The following is a 13,108-nucleotide window of genomic DNA, read 5'->3' as shown; positions in this document are numbered from 1 at the left end:
CTACAAATGCTCCACGCACTCCGACTGATCTCTGCAGGCCCATTTACCTAAGAACAATTTTACGTTAGGAAATTCATTAATACTACTTTCACGTTAATTTTCGGTGCATATTCAAAGAAACTGTGTTAGACTAATTTTCGGGCATCCTCAATTCGCTACTGCTCGTGAAAGATGCTGGAGTGTCAATGAACTCCCAAGAAGAGTGTGGGGGACCATAACCGAACTTGGGGAGCGGATTCCGGGAGACACGTTTCTCCAGTTCAGTTTTTACAGCGGACTTCTTAGGCCTGGCACCTGTGCGTCCGGCCAGGGTCAAAGGGACCAGCGAGGGCAGCTCGGCACCCATGTCCTGGACTGGGTTGGCCGGGCCACCGGTTGGAGTGGGGGGCAGGAGAAACGCAGCCTGAGCAAAAGGGCCCGGGAGGAGAGAGGCCGCCGCGCCCGCCCCGCACCCGACCTTTTCTTTTCACTCTTACCTTTTCACACAGCGTCCGCACTTGGTTCTCATTAAGCTGTTTACACTCATTCAGCTGCTCGACCCATTGGTCCAGCTCCTTGGTGAACGCCTTGTCGTCCATGGCGGCCAGCTCCCCTTCCCCGCCGCCTCCCTCCCCCCTCCCCGCCCCCACCCGCCCCGGCCCCCGCCTTGGCCCGCGACGCTCGCCTCTCCCGAAGCGGCCGCCAGCTCCCAGCGGGACACGAACGAGAGGCGGGGGGCGGCCGCGAGCCCAGCGCCCCGCCCAAGCCCAGCGGGCAGCTCCGGGCGCGCAGCCTCCTGGAGACCCCCGCCCGCCCTGTCCCGCCCGGTCGCGCGCCCCGGGAGTCGGTGAAAGGCACGGGAAGTTAGCGGGGGCCGCGGTGCGGGTCCTCGGCGCGGCTCTCGCCGGACGATAGCTACCCGCCGCCTCTCCCCTCCCGCCGGCCTCTCCAAGATCTCTCGCCCCTTCTCTCTCGCTCGTTCTCTCCTCTCCCTCTGGGTTTCCGTCATCGCCCCGGCATTTCCGCCGGGAAAAGGCGAGCAGGCGGCGCCGCCGCCAGGGCACGGCCCGCGAGGAACAGAGCCAGCGCCCTCGCGCGGCTCGGCGGAGAAACGGTCCGAGGGGGCCAAGGGTCGCACCTCTTCTCTTCTGGAGCTTCTTTTCCCTTCAGGCTCCATACCTAGCTCTCCTGGTTCCTCTTTCCAATTTCTCTGGAAACTTTGTTCTCATTTTGGCCTCCTGGAGTGCTTTTTCAGAGCTCTAGATCGGGAATTGGAAAGCTTGGACTTTCCCCCGTCAAGATTTCACTTTCCCTTAATAGGCATTCGATATTTATTGAATAAACAAATTATTTTTAGTAGTAATTCTAGCTGTGGAACCCTTAATCTTGAATCTTCCCTTTCAGCATCAGAAAGATGAAAAAACAATTTTTTTTTTTTTTGGCGGTGCCAGGGATTGAAACCAGTGCCTCAAGCATGCTAGGCAATCACTCTACCACTGAGCTAAAACCCTTAGCCCCTCAACCCTTTATATATATTTATATATATATATTTTGTTTGTTTGTTTGTTCTAATTAATTATAAATGACAGTAGAATTCACTTTGACACATCATACATAAATGACCCTTAGTCCCCTTTTAAACTATTTTGAGGACAGAGTCAAGTGGCAGACCGCAGTTCTCTCAGAAGGCAAGTTTCCTGGGTTGTTTTGACAACTTCCCAGCTGTCCTTGGGCAATTGCCAAACTTCCTCAAGCCTGAGTTTCCCCTTTAGTTGAAATCTATAAGGCCTACCTTTACCTTTGTTAAAAGCAGTACTCTCAGGCCTGCAGATGCCTTATGGGTAACTAAAATCAGGATAAGGCTTGGCATCTCCACTTTCAGTTTGTACCTATCTCCTTTATTACCTTAAACTTTAAGTTTCCTGCTCAGCTGTGCATGTAAGCATGTTAATAATCTAAAAACTAATAAGGTTTATTGGCCCTAAATTTATCTAACCTAACTTGTCCCCCTTTAAGACTGAGACAAGATGTGCAGGGACATTCCACTGTCAGCTTTGATAGTATCAATAGAAGTCTTCAGTCCTTGTCCTAACTTTCCAAGAATAGTGGGAGGCAGGCACACCATGCCAAAATGAGACTACCCTGCTAAGCAGAGCAATCATCTCATGGGAATGGAATTGCTTCCTTCCAGGATCACAGGTCTGATAGATAAAAAATCCTGAACAATAAGTAGAAAATGCTCCCCTCAAGTGAGCTACTCTGAAGAACCAGAATGGAAATAATGATCAACCAGATCACAGTTTGACCAACACAGCTTAATTATGCATGGCCTTTGCCCCTGCCCCAGTTCTTCTTCTGTTTAAACTTAAAGCCGTCTTCAGTACTCTGAAGACAGGACTGAGATGCTAGACCTCACTTTATATTCCCAATATGACCATGTTGATTTAAGTTCTTTTTCTTCTTTTCACCATCACTTTTTCTGTTTTGTTTTTGGAGTGAGTGGTCAGACCTGGTTTGTTGGGAAATCCTAAAGTCAGGCCACTGGCCTAGGACTCTAGTAACAGAGTGGCATTTGAGCTGAATTTTGAATATTCTCCCCAGGCGAAAATGTTGAAGCTGCCTGGAGAAGGGGAAATAAGTTCTGAATATGTGTTATGTGTGTGTGTGTGTGTGTGTGTGTGTGTGTGTGTGTAAAACCATTGTTTGGAAAGTTGTAAACATTCCTAGCAACAGAAATAGGTCTTGTGGTGGAGAATAAGGATGGAAAACTTTCTGCTCTCAAGAGATTTGTAAATAGGGACTCAATTGAGCAAAATATAACAATACTAGATGAAAGTCTACCTGTATAATTACTATTGCACTTCCTGAGGAGGTTAGACCAAAAGGTTTAAAAGAGGCAGAAGTGTGCCTAAGCTTGAAAGGCCCAGAATGAAAGTGAGAAACAGAGTATTTCCCTAGTGGATTGAGAACAGGAGAAATGGGAATGATGAATGGTGGTGAGGGAGGAATATCCTTGTAACAGAAACCAATGTTTGGAATTGGTGAGTAGGTGAGACTGGGAAAATAGTACTTCTGAAAAGTTTAGTCAAGTGGTACTATAAAACAAATAAAACACTTTTTCTTTGCTTTTCTTTCCATCCTTTCATCTGTCCCTCCCTATTTCTCTTTTTTCCTTTTCCCCTTTCTCTCTCTTTGTTCTGTGTTCTGGCTATATTGTCCAGGTTGGCCTTGAACTCCCAGGCCCAAGAGCTCCTCCTGCCTTGAATATAGGTGACCTATATTCAAGCCCAGCAAATATGAATACTTTTTTGAGTGCTTCCTATACACTATGTATTTTACATGTGTCTTCTCATTTAATGCTCTAATAATCCTATATAGCAAATATTACTTTGCTATATAGGATCTATTTTGCAGATGAGGAAGCAGACGCGTATGAATTTAGACACAGGTTCATGGGCTTGGGATGTAGTGCCATGATAGAGCAGTCACCCAGCATATAGAGGCACTGGGTTTGATCTTTAGCACCAGAAAAAGAAAAAAATTTTTTAAATGTTCATGTATCTGACAAAGGATTAACATTCAGAATATATAAAAAAACTTAAAAAACAAAAAATCTAATTTTAAAATGAGCAAATAATATAGATACTTCTCAAAAAAATACAAACATCCAACAAATAGTTTTTAAAATGTTCAATATCATTAGCCATCAGAGAAACACAAAGAAAAACTACAAGATATTATCTCACCCGTTAGGATGGTTATTATCAAAACAACAAAAAGCGCCAGGCACGATGTGCCCACCTATAATCCTTGCTACTGGGGATGCTGAAGCAGGAGAATCACAAGCTTGAAGCCAGCCTGGACAACTTAGCAAGACCCTGTTTCAAAGTGAAAAATGGAAAGGGCTGGAATGAAGCTCAGTGGTAGAGCAATGCACGTGTGCAGGGCCCTGGGTGTGGCCTCTAGTACTGCAAAACAGAATAAATTCTGACAAGGATGTGGAAAATAAAGAACTCACATACTGTTGGTAGGAATGTAAATTAGTACAATCATATGAAGAACAGTATGGAAGAGCCTCAAAATACTCCACGTAAGTCTACTATATGACCCAGCTAGTTCACTTCTGGGTATCTATCCAAAGGCAGTGAAATTGGCACACCAAGAAAAGACTGGTACACCCATGTTTATTGTAGCACTATTCTCAGTAGCCAAAATGTGGAATCAACCTGGATGCCCATCATCTAATGAATGGATAAAGAATATGCAGTGTATATACACAATAGAGTATTATTCGGCCATAAAGAATAAAATCCTTTCATTCAAAATGGATGGAACTGGAGAACTTACTTTAAGTGAAATAAACCAGACACAGAAATACAAATTTCACATGTTCTCGCATATGCAGAATTTTTTTAAAAAGCCAAGCTGAATGTGGAATAGTAATTACTAAAGGCTGGGAAGTGAGGTGGTGAGGTGGAGTAGGGTGGGGGGTACGTAAAAGGAAGCTGGATTGATCAGTGTACATTGTACTTATTGTAAAGAGATATCACACTGAACCTCATGCATATTTATACAAGTAACATATGTTAATATTTAAAAAAAGAAAAAAATCCAAGTTGTTCATGCCACTCAGTGCCAGTGGAGGAAAGACCACCACTACTTTTGTCTGCCCTCTGCTCCCCCACTTTATATTGTATGACCTCTATAAGCTGGTGGAAACAGGGTAAGTGGAAGGATAATAGATTGGTCCAGGAACTTGGCAATTACAATATCATATTTTGCCATTTGGGTTGCGAAGTCATCTTGATTAAAAATAAATACTATAGCCGGGCATGGTGGCATGTGCCTATAGTTCCAGCTTCTCCAAGTAATGCCCCAGGGATGAGGCAGGAGAATCACTTGAGCCCAAGAGTTTGAGACCAGCTCAGGTAACATAACAAGACTGTCCCAAAACAAACAAAAAAGGCAAAACAAACAAAACTATAATTTTTAAACCTCTTTCTTTGCTCTTTGCTTCTGTTTTACATGTGTGCATGAGTGTGTGTTCTTGCAGTACATAACCATCAATCTCTCATCCTCGCTGATTACTTTCATGCAAAACTGCATTTAATCTTCTTTGTGGGACAGTTCTAAATTTTGTTGTTTACCAAAAATGTTCTCATTTTAATTGTTTACTTTTTTCCTCTTGGTCAAAGAATTTTAAAACTGTTTACTTGATCAGATCCTTTGACTTGATGTTAAATTTTGTTCCTACACAATTGACATTTCTTTTAATATATGTAAACACTGATATTTTTTCTGTTATATTTTACCATTTAAAATATGAATTCATATTTTATAAGAATTATATACTACATCAAAATTATTCTTTGTATTGGTCTGTAAAAGATTCCTATAAAAATTGTAATCCTCAGATGATTAAAGAAATATTTTAACTCCCAGTTCAAATACCTTCTGATAATTGGAATGTATGTTGTTATTGGAATTAATACAGTAAATTCTGTGGTGACACAGAGCTTCAAAAATTCTTGAGTGATAGAAGCGTCTTTGTTGTGCCCATGCAGTAACACCTGGTGGGGCCCTAGATACCTTCAGGAAGAAAGGGGCTGGTCAGCAGAAAGACCAACCTTGTAGATAGGTCAGTCAACTGTGAACCAACCTGACCTCTAGGAAAGGGAGCTGTAAGTGGAGACTGAATTCAGTCAAGTGACCAGTGATTTAATAAGGTCTATATAATAAAACCCCTAAATCTGTAGTCAGCATTGTTTAAGAACTCCTAAAACTTAAAGCTGGAGTCTGAAGTCAGGATGGTCTTATATCTTATCATGGAATTTCCCCTTCACTTGTGGGGTTTCTGTTAACTCTAGGTGTTTCAGAATTGAGTTGCAAGACATCACATTGGTATCAGAGAGTTAGTGACAGAATATTGCAAGAAATTATATTTTTACCTTGAATTTTTTCCCCAAAAGGGGAAAATTTTTTAAAAAACCTCTTAATACATTTTTGTTCTATTCAATTTATTGCATTTACAATTTTGGTTAGCACTGTATTTGGTTGTCATCTTGTAACAAAACACTTTAAAAACAGTTGCATTTTAAGTTGTCATAGTTACATGCTAATTTTTATAGGTATAATTTATCCTTTCATGGTTTGGTATGGAAATTAACTCCTTTCTTATGGATCCCAAACAGGTGTAATTAATCCTTTTCCTCATTTCATAGCATGTTGTCAAATAAATATTGTGTCTGCAAAATTCCTTATTTTTCCATCCCTTCATCCCATACACAATCTCATCTCTCCCCCGTGAAAAACACCTCTAATGTATTTGGTATATATCCAATTATCTATGAAAAATAGTTATCTTTATATGCAAATATACACATCATTTTTCTGACTTCATTAAATGATCATTATGTTGTTAGCTTCTTCTAATGTATTCCATTGTCAGAATCCATTCTATTATATCTTTTCTCCTATTATCCACCCTTCTTGAAGTTTTGCTGTTCCCAAAAACCAAAGTGGCATCTCTTTTTACTTTATATTTCTCCTCTACTAGTTTTAACATCTCATTTGTTGCTCATTTGGGTTTCCTTTTCTGTGATTTGCCTATTCAAATCACAGGATGTTCAATATTCTTTTGTTGACTTCCAGAAGTATGTTCTATATGTTAACCCCTAATGTGTTATTTGTGGCAAATAACTTGTTTTCTCTCTGCGGAGTTCTTTGAATAGAAACTTGTGGTCAAAGTCATTTTTCTCTTTGGGTTTTTGTTTTTGAGAAAGTCATCTCACAATGTTGCCCAGGCTGGTCTTGAATTTCTGGGCTCCCAGATATCTCCCTCACCTCAATCTTCCGAGTAGCTCAGTCTTCCGAGTAGGGACTACAGGTGCACTATAGGTTGTTTCTGGGTTTTACATCATTTCCTATATCTGGCCCTTCATGTTTATTAACTCTTGGTATATACATATTTGTTCTTTGTGAGACGGAACCAAAGAGGCATACCCTAAATGTAGTAAGAAAACATCACATAAATCCAAACCGAGGCACATTGCATAAAATACTTTTCAAAAGTGTCAAAGTTTTAAAAATCAAAGAATGAGGATATTTTCAGACTGAGAGAGACCTGACAATGAAATGCTACCTATAATCCTAACATAAATCCTTTGCTATAAAGCCTGTTACTGGGATGAATAGTGAAAATTGCATGAGTCTAAGGAATAAGATGGCAGTAATATAGTGGTGTCAATTTTCTTAATCTCAATGGTCATATTATTAAGTAGGGACTCACCTTCTTTGTAGAAAACACTAAAGTTTTAGGGATGGTGCTACATCAAGTTAACAACTTAAGTGGTTTGAAATATTGTCCCAATTTTTGTGCAAGTGTGTAATTATTTTAAAATACCTATTTACTTTTTTGTTCTTCAGATTCAAATAGAGGTATCACTCTTCAAAGGCAGTAATTCTTTCCTGAAAACCAGTCATATATGAACAGGATCTATTTAAACAGGAAAAATTGTAATGCATATGTCAACTTCAGACTTACAGTTTTTAGTTTGTCCTAATATTTTGACCTGAAAAATTGGTAGGCCCCAAAAGGAACACAGCTGACTCAGCGGGCTGAGTGTGCAATTTCAATAGATGGCATATTTGAAACATAGTTTCTTCATTGAAGAAGGTGGGTATGAGTTCCAGGAAACTGTCACAGGAGTGGTCTGGGATAGTTCTGAAAATGAGGGAAGGAAGTTAAGGCAGAAAGAGAACTTCTCAGGGACGTCAGGCAGAGTAAGCTTCAGAATATCATTCAAAAGGTAAAGTGGGGACAGTTAATCTTGAGCGAAGTGATGTTTCCATTAATATTCAGATGTGGTTTCAAAACACTTCAGCTGGAAAGTAGTAGACTGGGAGTCAGTGAGTTGATTTCACATAACTCCCAACAAGACATTCACCTCAATATAATTAAAATAATCTTAACCAAAAGACTACAATTATTTCTATGCACACAGAAGAAAACTCTTAGGCAAACATGAAGTATCGAATTACTGGATTGCTTTTCTGAACATTATTTAAATTTTATTAAATGTTTTGCCTTGTTAGGGAATCAAACCCAGGGCCTTGCCCATGCTACAATTAGGTCCCTAATCCTTTATTTACTTATTATTTGTTGTGCTAGGGATTGAATCCAATTTGCTCTATTACTGACCTTCACCCCTAAATCTTTTTAAATTTTTTTTTTTTTTGAGACAGGGTCTTGCTAATTTGGTTAAGGTCTCACTAAATTGCTGAGGCTGTCCTCAAGCTTGTGATCTTCCTGCCTCAGCCTCCCAAATCACTGGGATTATAGGTGTGAGCTACCAGTGGGCACTGTACTCAAATTTTAAAAGACGGATTTTGTCTATCAGGTACACAAGCTATTGTCTAGAATTTAATAAAAAAGAAAATAACATATCACAGAAGAGATTTAAATCTGATATTATTTTCAAACCAATGATACTGGAAATTATTAAATGATGCTCACAAAAATGACCTAAAGTGCAAAAATATCTTGAAGGGCCTTCTGAATGAAGTTATAAAATGAGCAAATGCTACTTCCTTTTATAGGATTGATATAAAGATTAATTGAAACACATACACACAAGTAGAAGAGGACACTTTAAGCCAAGGTCACATATGTAATAACTGCTGAGTCAACATAAATGTACCTTTAATTCACTGAACATGTTCAACTGACTAGACCATCTTCCAAAGCAAAGACTGTCATTCACAGCTGGATGTGGTGGCATATGTATATAATCTCAGCAACTCAAGAAGCTGAAGGAGAATCACAAGGGCAGTCTAGGCAACAGTGAAACCCTTTTTAAAAAGGGTTGGGGATGTAGCCTAGTAGTATGCTTGAAGCTCTGGGTAAATTAATTAAAATTTTAAAAATAGATCTGTCATATTCCTAAATCATTCTTAAAGAAAATCAGACATTAAAAATAAAAGGAGGGGGGCTGGGGAGATAGTTCAGTTGGTAAAGTGCTTGCCTTACAAGCACAGGGCCCTGGGTTCGATCCCCAGCATTGCCAATAAATAAATAAATAAATAAATAAATAAATAAATAAATAAATAAAAGGAGGGGCTGAGATATAGCTCAGTTGGTAGAGTGCTTGCCTTGTAAGCCCCTGGGTTCAATTCCCAGCACTGCAAAAAAAATAAAGAGTAACAAACCTAAAGATAAAAATGTTTCCATGATGAGAAATTAGAATGCAAAATTTTGAGATAATTCTACAAGTTATTTCAATGGAAACTTTCTACAAAATAACATTATGTTTCAAAATAACATGCAACAATAAAGCAAACAGAAATTTACACAGCAAGAAATAAATAGGATTTATATCCTTAGAAAATTTTCCTGTTCAAGTTGCATTAGTAATCAACAACCCCTCAGCTTCCCTCTATCATTAGCAATTGCTCACCAGGAATCTGCAGTTACTGTTCTTTGAATTATACTAATCAGAAATAATTTTTAAAATGTTGGTCTTACAGGAATCCATAATTTAATTTTCTTCCTCCATAATTCTAACTACATGAATAACTGTGAATTTACTGTTATTCAAGCAATATTAATATCATATGAATTGAAAACTGTAAAAAAATCTAATGGTTTTAAAATACCACATATGCAAGAATATAAGTAAAACTGTTTTCCCCTAAACTATTTGAAGAGTATGGAGGCTTAACTCTTCTCTTTTGAAGCTTTCAAGTCATCACTCTTAAGTACTGTCTGTGGAGAAGACATATAGCCTCAACTGACCTCAATGAATATTAGTTTTGGATACATACAGAGATTTAAAAATGCATATATCTTAGAAATGAGGTAGTCTGAAAGTTTATTTAAAAATCTAGTGGAGGCTGCTCTTTGTGGGTTGTTTTTCATGTAATAAGTATGGTTAAACCAAGGACCATTCATATTTTTATTAGCTTTTCAAAAGACAAAAAGAACTCAAATTAGAAGAAATCCAGTTTATTCAATTTTTTCAGTTCTAAGACAAGTTACAAACAAGCAAGTTTTTTTTTTTTTTTGCTTATATTTTGATCATTTTGTTTCATTTTTATTTTTAAAGTCAAAACATGTACTTATTTAAGGGTAAAAAAAATACTCCATAAGCACAAGGCCCTGGGTTCGATCCCCAGCACCCAAAAAAAACAAAACAAAACAAAACAAAAAAAACTCCAGTTTTTCATATTTTGTCAAAGTACAGATTTTTTAAATGTAAATGATTAGATGAGGTGTTTTAAAGAAATTATAAAACCTATGAAATACCAATATTATGAAGACAATTACCAACAGAATCTGAAGGTTATTTAAACAGTACTGTTCTAGAATATCTAACTTTTAGTTTACCTTGTATTATAGAAATATTTTTAATAATAAACTTTGTGACATATTTCCATAGTTAAACATAAATAAAATGGCTGAGGTAAAGTCATTTCTTGAATAACAGTTAATACTACTGCTTTCCTATCTGGTTCAGGAGTTCCGATTTTGACAAATTTCAAATAAAACAACCAAAACTGTCATTTTATTATTGCTTTAATTCCGTCATTTTTCAAATTCCTTATTTCTTCTGGCTACAGTTCTCTGCTTGAGTTTCTTCTCTCAAAGATATTTATGTTAGAGGACCCTAAGTATTCAAAATTCCATTCTATATTGTTGATGTGACTAAACAGGCTTATCTTGGGGGTTCTCAGAGACTTTCTGAATTGAAAATGAGTTACTCTGCACTGAACAAGGCAGAATTATACTCTTTAGAGGCCCGTGCAGGACAACAAAAGGTTTAACAGAAATTTGAACAAATATTGAAGCTTTGTTGGCTGTTCAGATTCAGTCAAAGCAAATTTCTTGTCACTTTTTAGGGCTAACTACAAGGTGAGAAAGGTCTGTTTGGTTCTGAGGGATTTTTCTTACTGGGATCTTTTTTTTTTTTTTTCTTACTGGGATCTTAAAAAAAAAATCAGGAATGGCTACTGAACAAGGAAGGGAATAATGTATGAGCAGACACATTGCTCAAGATGGTAGTTATTACATTCAACTGTCCTGTGATGATTATTACTAAGAATTTTTTACTTTTGCTTCAGAATGTTGAAAAAGAAAGAAAAACTATGCCAAGAGCATTAAAAACCTTGTATTCATGCATTACTTAAACTATTGCAATATGGCTTAATTAACTGCATAAGCATAAACATACCCTATTATTTGCTACAAAATCATTTAAAGAGCCATTTAAATTGTGAAGTACAAATACAAAAGAAATAATCTTTTGGAAAAAGTTCTGGTGGGAAAGACACATCAGACTTGTGTTAATTCCAATGTAATGAACTACAACTGCTTCCAACATAAAATCTGTAAAAATCTCTACTCAGGGAAACACTGAAAATATGCAAACCAGTATTTCTATTTAGGAATATTTTACAAGTAAAAATTATAAAATATTGAAATCAAAGGAATTCACAAGATAGAATTGTAAATTATCTGAACAAAGTGTCAAGAATCATCCAATTGTTGGTTTGACGACCAATTCAAGAAAAATATTTCTACTTTCGGCTCAATGCCACAACACAATAAATAATTAAAAAACAACAAATAAAAACTTGGTTTTAAAGATTTTACCATTATTGCTTAACCTTAAATATTGAATTAACTTCCTTTACAACTGTGTGGAAATAATTCTTTTTTTTCCCAGATGTTAGAAATTAATTTCCTAACACCTTATATAATACATTATTAATTTACATATTTTATAAAGGGCTATGCACTTTTATTTTAAAATGCTAAACATTAAGAAATACATAAGTAAAAATACTTCAGAAAACTTGTTAAATCTCCTTTATTTCAGTAGTCATATTATTTTCAATGTCCTGGCTGAAACTGTTCTTGTTGCCATGGAGCTGGAAGAAACAGATTGGAGATAAGTTAATGCTGTAGACTAATGATAATAGTAGAAATAACCTGAGATTAATTTAAGCCAAAAGATCAGAATTCAAACCCCACATCTGTCCTTTACTAGATCATGAGAAAGCTATTTAAGGTTCTCTGAGGAGTGGTTTCCTCATCAGTGAAAAAACAGTATCTTTCCATCTCTCTCCAGCACTCTGTGAAAATTAAAGGCAATAAAGGACATAACATGCTTGGCACACAGGGCTCAATTAAACATCATCCTTGAGTTCCATTTTTCTGGTGTTGAATACAGGCATTGTGAACAAATTAGTGATAAAAGGACCAAGGGATTTTCACATTTTTTAAAGAATGAACTAAGTGTGAGTGTGAGAGGTAATATCTACGGATCATTTGCATTCATAAAAACTAAAATATGTGCTGATAAAATTGCAGTTGCTTCCCTCTGGGGACCAGGCACTGGACCCCAGGGCCTCATGCATGCTAGGTAAGCATGTTACTGCTGAGCTACATTCTCAGACCTTTTTATTTTGAGACAGGGTCTTACTGAGTTGCTAAGGCTGACCTTGAACCTTGCAATCCTTCTGCCTCAGCTGCCATGTCACTGGGATTACAGAGATGTACCACTACACCTGGCCCTCATTTTCATTTTGTTTTGGACAGTGTCTTGCTAAACTGACCAGAGTGACCTTGAATTTGTTATCCTCCCATCTCAGACTCCTGAGTAGTTGGGATTACAGGTGTATATCACCATGATGGGCCTCCAAATTTTTTTAGAGTGACCTCTGGATACTTTAATAACTGAAATAACTTTTTTTTTTCATTGAACCCATATAACCAACGGGTAATAGTTAAGATTTTTTTTTTTTTTTTTTTTTTTTTTAACCAGGGGTTGAACCCTGGGGCACTGAGCCACATTCCCAGACCTTTTATTTTTTATTTTGAGACAGGGTCTTGCTAAGTTGCTTAGGGCCTCACTAAATTGTGGAGGTTGGCTTTGAACTTGAGATCTTCAGCTTCCAGAGCTGCTGGATTTACAGGAGTATGCCACGGTGCCCAGTCAATAATTATGATTTTTGAGAGTCATAACTGGACTTGATTGCAGAATGATCTTTTGTAATATTACATATGGCTTAACTCTATTAAGAACACAAGAAACCCTGAATAATGAGAACATTTTCTATTTCAGAAATG

General features: G+C 37.6%; 2 protein-coding genes across 2 annotated transcripts in view; both read right to left on the bottom strand.

Moving 5' to 3' along the window:
- Ppp2cb (protein phosphatase 2 catalytic subunit beta) overlaps nucleotides 1–996 on the bottom strand; it is a 35,614-nt gene extending 34,618 nt beyond the window's left edge. The window contains exon 1 of the mRNA XM_047551643.1: nucleotides 477–996. Coding sequence (XP_047407599.1) covers nucleotides 477–578 — 102 coding nt within the window. The 5' untranslated portion in view covers nucleotides 579–996. The remainder of the gene's footprint in view (nucleotides 1–476) is intronic.
- Nucleotides 997–10,999: 10,003 nt separating this feature from the next.
- The window catches only part of Tex15 (testis expressed 15, meiosis and synapsis associated), a 56,839-nt gene continuing 54,730 nt past the window's right edge, over nucleotides 11,000–13,108 (bottom strand). Inside the window, exon 9 of the mRNA XM_047549680.1 lies at nucleotides 11,000–11,907. Within this exon, the coding sequence (XP_047405636.1) occupies nucleotides 11,870–11,907 (38 nt within the window). The 3' untranslated portion in view covers nucleotides 11,000–11,869. The remainder of the gene's footprint in view (nucleotides 11,908–13,108) is intronic.

The sequence above is a fragment of the Sciurus carolinensis genome, chromosome 4, assembly GCF_902686445.1.
Source record: "Sciurus carolinensis chromosome 4, mSciCar1.2, whole genome shotgun sequence".
Taxonomy (NCBI): Eukaryota; Metazoa; Chordata; class Mammalia; order Rodentia; family Sciuridae; genus Sciurus; species Sciurus carolinensis.
This window is presented reverse-complemented; position numbering and strand designations above follow the sequence as displayed.